This window comes from Sinocyclocheilus grahami, unplaced genomic scaffold, assembly GCF_001515645.1.
Source record: "Sinocyclocheilus grahami isolate Dianchi unplaced genomic scaffold, SAMN03320097.WGS_v1.1 scaffold481.1, whole genome shotgun sequence".
In the NCBI taxonomy this organism is placed as follows: domain Eukaryota; kingdom Metazoa; phylum Chordata; class Actinopteri; order Cypriniformes; family Cyprinidae; genus Sinocyclocheilus; species Sinocyclocheilus grahami.
In genome coordinates, this window is record NW_015505660.1 from 219,196 (window position 1) to 226,510 (window position 7,315).

Here is a 7,315-nt window from a genome sequence, read left to right on the forward strand (position 1 = left end):
CTTTTGAAAAAGTCTTAAAAAGATCAAGAAGGATTATATCTTTTTAAAGCACATTTAAAATAATCAGTCTGCAGGGTCGGATTCATTTATAGATCACTATAACTTGGAGAAACGTTGTTATCTGGGTGCTAAAGAGGATTCGAGTCAAAAATCTACTTTTCGTTTATAGTGTTGATTTGTTACAATTAGCTTCACTATATACATTTGTAGTCGTGCAGTAGTCGACATTTCATCACGATGTCCTTGGAAATCCAAGCTAAGAAGGGCAAAAGTTGTTATTAGGCTTAAAGCACTGTTCTGGGATCAGGCCTTCTGAAGTCAATCCTGGTTTGTGTGTTAAAGTGCTAGAGATCAGATACGTATAGCGCTAGCCGTCTTATCTCATTTACTGTCTGCTGCAGTGATTAAGCTTCATTTCCTGCATTTCCACCTTTGTGAAGTGAACCAGCACGTAGACCACTTCATAATCCACTTTCCATTTCGATTCACATTCGGCCAGACTGCAAAAACAATCACGGACTCAGAGAATCGTTATGAGGGCTTTGCAAAGCAGTTTAGCTCTGAGTTAATCTGGCCACTAGCGTCTGCAACAGGGTGAAAAGGTAGAAAGTCATCATGCGGAATGAGAGCTTAAATGCCACATGTGGTCCTCGGCTCAAGAGGCTTAAGAAGCGACGGCGGCGTCTCAATGCGCCGGGAGAGTCTGTGCGCTCCATACAGTGAGCCTGCAGGAGCAGCATTGAGACGCTTGGCATGCTGGTATAGCTGCTGGAGATTAATGCCGTGTTTGCATTGTTGCATGAAGAATGCAGTGTAATTAAGTCCTTATTTGTTTGCACTGCGACTGTTTAAATACACTCTAAATGTGAAAATGTAGAGCTATTTCTACTTTATCAGACTCTTAAAATGACTTTTTGTCATAACCTAATGTATTCAGGTTGAATCAGTCACATTAAATTATATTTTTGACTGGAATTCAGCAAGTTTGTCGATTTTTACAAGAAGCACTTTTTTTTTAGATGACAAAACATTTTAGTGCACAAACAATCATACAAAGCCTGATTTCATGTGCACTTTACTACTCAATTGTTCTTAAGTTTTGCATATTCAGCATGCTTTTGCTTTTTAGACTTTAGAGAGTTACACTATAAAAAATATTTTTTTAAAACACTAAAAGAAAACACTATTTCAGTCTTCCTGCTTCAAATTTCTTGTTTATTTCAATGTTACTTGCTGTTTCTTTGTAACTGTGAAATTTACTCGTAATTTAACTTAAAATTGTGTATATATTTATATATGTGTGTGTGTGTGTGTGTGTGTGTGTGTGTTTGAGTGTGTGTGTGATTAAAAAGCATCTGAGGATGCATCTCATGAAGCTATTTGAGAGCGTCGCAACTTCGAAGAAGATAAAATATGATAGTTTGAATTTGTTTAACATTTATGGCCACTGCATAACCCAGTGCATAATTTCTATCTGTGCTATTTCAAAACTTTTATGACTAATATTATTTTAAAATGTGGCAAGTAGTCATAATGAGTGGGTGTGTCCAAAATATCCCCCCTTCACTCTTTAACTTTAACACTCAGAAAAAAGGTACTTGAAAGCTCTCACTGGTGGGGTCCCTTTTCAAAAGGCACACTTTTGGACAATTTTTACCCATAAAGGGTGCATATTAGTACCTTAAAGATACAAAATGTGTGCCCAGTCACACATTTTGAACCCTCTTTCCTAAGAGTGTACAATGAAGTTGTGCATCTTTCCCAAGTTTTGTGTCTCACCTTAAAGCAGTGCGTCTTCTGCTCGCCGTCCCAGATGGTCCGAGGAAGGGGGAACTTCTTCCGGATGCGGTACTTCTCCACCGGGCCCAGCGGTCTCCCCCTCAGGCGCTCCGCCTCGCGGTAGTGCGCGTCCAGCCACAGGTCCTGCAGCTTGGCGTGGGACTCCCGAGTGAAGCGGTGGCTCTGCAGGATCTGATAGAGAGCCTCGAAGTTCCCGCCGTGGAAGGCGACGAGAGCGCGGGCGCGCATCACCGACTCGTGCCGGTTGAGGAGTTCGCCGGCCGAACCGGGCACCGCGGCGGGCAGCGACCAGAGGAAGCGACCCAAGCGCTCCATATCTCCAGTCTCCTCCAGATTCTCGCAGACTCGAGCCACCTGCTCAGGTGTGAACATCGGCAGAGGAAACATGACTAGGTTCGTCTGTCTGGTTTTAGGTTTGAGTTGGGCGCGTCTGTTTATATCACCATTGCGCGCAAGCGACTGGATCCACCGGACGCGTCTTTCTGATCGCTGCTTCAGCTTTACAAACACTGATACACCTGTTATATAAAGTACCTCTAAACCGACTGATTTCTCGGTAGGATCTGGGTGTCTTCCAGTGCGCGGTGCCGTTTCTAGTAAAGGAGGAGCGGCAGAAGTCAAGCCTATTTATAGAGAGACTGAAAGAGCATCTTTGTGCTTGTTTTGAGGGGGATTATACGCCTCGGTCATTAGCCACTTAGCGGGGGGTTGCTGTTCGCGGAGGGACTGACGGGATGATCGGGTTGTTAGACTAACTGAGGAGCACATTAACTGTCAGGATGGCCGACAGAGACTTATTTCATTCTGCTGGATAAATGGAAACCTAATGCAGTCAGTGAAAACAGTTCGGGTTTATAGCGCATGATGAGCCAGGATGTGTTCATAGGGGTGGCCAGGAAGGGGCCAGCAGCACCCAGTCTGGAGTGGCACAGAAATCTTCACTATTTCAGTATAAAAATGTGTTTGGCTATAACGTACTGGACTGCTTTAGTGCCTAAAACGCAACTGAATACAATTAATTTGTACTTAGTTGTAATCGAGGTACTCACCTCCAGGCTCACTATAGCTTTATTGCTCCGTCTGCTTGGTTCTGGTTCTCAACACCCCCAAAGCTTGTTCTGTATGAGACATGCACTTCAAAGTTTAGTCAGCCTTCACTGAATTTGATATAGCCTAATCAATGAACTCTGAAAACGTCAACAGTGAATGTTTAAATTAATTGCAACAGTTCTTTATACCTACGTCGAGCTGTGTACAAAGGAAAAGGGAAATAAAACCTGTTCTCTTTTGAAAAAGGGCGGAAGTCAACAGCACATAAATGCCAGAATGTAAATGGAGTTATTTTATGCATTTAAATATGGTTTCATTTTCGTTTCATTTTCGTACTTTACAAATTAACGAAAAATTTGCGCAATTTTCTAGTACAAGAAGAGGGGATGCCACACAGTGGTAAACATGGCCTTGTCCCAACTTTTTTTAGATGTGTTGATGCCATGAAATTTATGAAACTTATTTTTCCCTTAAAATGATACATTTTCTCAGTTTAAACATTTGATATGTCGTCTATGTTGTATTCTGAATAAAATATTTAAATTTGAAACTTCCACATCATTGCATTCTGTTTTTATTCACAATTTGTACAGTGTCCCAACTTTTTTGGAATCGGGTCTGTCTGTCTGTCTGTCTGTCTATCACAAACAGACTAGTCACTTAACTAGCTAAAATAAGAATATAACAATTATAATAAAATAAATGTATTTTTTTAAATATAACAATTTTAATAATTAAAAATTATATTTAATTATATCATTATAGTTATATTAATAAATATTTAATAATTTTCTATCAATCAGTCATTTGTAATGCGTGCCTGCTGCCTTGTTGGTGAAAATGAGTAAAAACATAATTTAAAAATTCAAATAATTACAAATATTATGGCACAACCAAAACACTCTGTACTATGCCAAAACTGGAGTTGAGAAAAATGTCCTCAAAGTTTTTTTAATTTTGATCGAACTGATGTAGATTTTCACAATTCTCTCTGAATAGTTGAGCAGTTCTGACATTGTATTTTTATTAATTTATTTTTGTTGTTGTTGCTGCATTTATCCTTGTAGGACGGAAAGATGCACTAACCATTTGTGGCCTGTTCAGAATTATTTTTTTCGTGTGTATGCGGTTTGAGTTGATCAGGTGCTGTTCGCATGGGCTCATGCAGTCAGAAGGTAAATGGACCAGAGGCCTGTGGTGTTGTGGTACCGTCTTTAATTGGGATTTGATCGGAGCGAGGTGCTTAGGCCGTGGAAATCACGATCACATGCCGGTCCGAGGAGACGTTTTGAGATGCATGTTGCCTAAATCGCTTCAGAATCCACCACAATCCCGACTGACTAATACCTCCTTAATTAATCTGGACGCGGTTCTACCGTCTCCTCTGTGACCCTGGAGCAGCTCTGAGCGCCTCATGTCCAACACCACCTTAGGCCACCTTATTACAATAATATCCCCTCTCGAGATCTGCTGGCCATTAATCAGTCCGACACAAGACAATTTTACTATTAATCCGGTTTAGCATAAGCATCTGTCAACAAATGGTTAAATAAATGGGCAACTATACCCTTATTGTTGAAATGTGCCTGGCTGAGGCTGATTAGATGTGTTGTGAACCGACTGTTAGTGACCGTCTGACACTAAATGGACACCGTCTGGTTCTGACATATGTATATATATATATATATATATATATATGTGTGTGTGTGTGTGTGTGTATACACACACACACACGCACACACAAAATAATGTACATAAAAATATTTTAGTGAACATAATTTATTAAAAAGACATAAACCTGTTACCATCACAATGCCACCTTATAAAATGATGTAATATAATACTAATTAAAAATACATATAATAACATAATTCTTTGAGGATTTTTTTGTTTTCAAAATAAAAAAAACACATCCAACAAGAGCAAATAGGGGTCAGGGAGGCAACAGACATCAAATAAAACATAATAATAATAAATAAATTTAAAAAATTTGATGGATGTGCAACTAGCAAATAACATTATCTTCTGTGTTAAGTTCATACAAAGATCAGAATCATTATTAAGGAGACACAGACCTGAAAAATAGGAATATAGACAGAATCTTCTTTATTTTATATTTTTATGGTATATTTTTTACAGTCAACATACATGAACCTTTTTAAATATAGTAATTGAATTGATGCATTTTTAACACTCTTTGTCTGATAGGATGTTTAATGTCTTTCAAATTCGTTTTAAATCACTTTTTTAGTTCTAGATTTGTGGAATGACCCTTCTGGGTTTTTAAAGTTCACATCAGAATGGATTTTATTATGTTTCATGTTCTAATTGGAATCTTCAAAAGAAACATTGGGTGCTGAAATCTTTTAGTTCTGGACGAGCTCACAGTATTGTGTCTGACTGAGCGGCTGCAGACTGCATATGGCTTAAAAGGAGTCTTAATCGTGCTTTGGGGGCAAATGATGTTAAATCTTCACACGGACTGGTCAATAAAGGTTGCAGTCAGGTGAAGGTCGAGATTTGGAGGCTTTTATCTGATCTGTCTAGATCTACACTGATCTGTCATTATATGAATGGATTTGTGTATCCTGAAAGTTATGTGTGTTTGCTGTCATGAAGCACAAAAGCCTTTGTTATTCCATTAACATCTGTTACCTGTGATAAATCACCATTCATCACCACTAATGCACTCATAGACGACTTTAATAATCATCTATTTAATAATACTTAAATGAGAATACTAAAAAGTCCTATTATTACGAAAAAGTACTATATAGTTTTTTTCCAGCAGTAAATTATATCTTATATATTATATATAATTATTATTATTATTATTAAATGAGGTGATCTAATTAAAATAAAACAAAAAATTAAATTAAATTTAAACAAAGTGAGCAAATTAACAACAAAAGAAGGGGAGAAATGCTCAGTGAAGATCATTTTCTCTATTAATCTGACTCTCAGACACTGCTGTTAACACACACACACACACACACAGCACGCAAACATATCCAATCTGTTTTAACACTTTGAGAACAGACTGACTCCAAATCTGCTTAACCCTTCCCAAGCTTCTACAAGAGGATGAATCATAAGATGAAAAGAGAAAGGAAAACTTGAAATCGCATCATATGACCCCTTTAAAATGTAAAACTTATTTTAAAAATACATTTTAATAAATTAAAAGTTATAAGGATTATCATAAATTAATAATGCTGTAGCTGTCGTTTGTCATATTTTAAATAGCATTAAAATATTACATTTACATAAATTAAAAAATAATAAATTAAACATTAAACGAAAAACATATATTACATTTAATTGTCCTGATTTTTTATTGATTCAAAGGTTGATTATATTTAAGTTAAAGTTATTGTTTTTTAAAATTGTTTTAATATGCAAAATCTTAAAAAATATTTAAATATTAAATTGATGTCAATAAAAAGTAATAGTTGGATTATCATAAATGAAAAATACTGTAGCTGTCATTTCTGTCATTTTTTTATATATATAATAAAATACTAAATTTAATCAAATAAAATGATAAATTAAAACAATGTTTTTAAATGTTTGAATGAATGTTTTTCCAAACATTATTTAACATGCAAAACCTTACAAATGTGCAAATGTGTGAAATCAATAAAAGGTAATAGGTTAATTATCATAAATTAAAATGCTGTAGCTGTCATTATTTTTAGTTTTTTCTGCAAACCAACCAGACCAAACAGATTGTGAATACAGACAGATTAAACAATTACAAAAGCAATCAAATGCTAATTGTATGCACAATATGCTTATTAATTATCTGGTATTTGTTTAGTTATGATCGGATAAGCCGAGTTCATGTATGAAGTGTCTCTTCACATTATTTCCAGTCTTTGCCATGGAGCCTCACTTGGCATAATTAATTAGGCTTAAATTGGGCTACTTCTGCTGAAATGAGCTGTTAACACGGCCAGCGGGCAGAAGCTGCGGGTGGGATGGAGTATTACCTCGGCCTAGAAATCCACACAAACACACTTAACAAGTAAATGGGTGGAGAACTAATTAGTGTTATCTGCTTATCATGGAGCACCTCATTTACCCAAGACAAGAGCCACACACAATCACAAAAATGTGCTTAAGGGGTGAAACACACACACACACACACACACACACACTAATACCCTATTGCAAACAGCTAATTACAAACTCGTTTGCAAATCAATGCCACACTGTTGCCGTATCCCCTCCTCCCTTCCACAACAAAATACACAAATAAACTTCCCCGTGTGCCGTTGTGGAGTGGAGGAGAAAAGATAAACTGTTTTTCAATCAGTGCAATAGGAAGAGTACAAACACACACACACACACATGCATGTTTGTTTTTCTATCATGGTGGGAACTTAGACTTGAGTTGTTTATGTATTGTTTATATATATATATATATATATATGATAGATAGATAGACAGACAGACAGACAGA

At 36.7% G+C, this 7,315-nt stretch overlaps 1 protein-coding gene across 1 annotated transcript in view; it reads right to left on the bottom strand.

Annotated features, from left to right (window-relative positions):
* Positions 1-2,597, bottom strand: part of six7 (SIX homeobox 7) — a 6,646-nt gene extending 4,049 nt beyond the window's left edge. The window contains exon 1 of the mRNA XM_016236106.1: positions 1,780-2,597. Within this exon, the coding sequence (XP_016091592.1) occupies positions 1,780-2,187 (408 nt within the window). The 5' untranslated portion in view covers positions 2,188-2,597. The remainder of the gene's footprint in view (positions 1-1,779) is intronic.
* Positions 2,598-7,315: the final 4,718 nt, after the last annotated feature.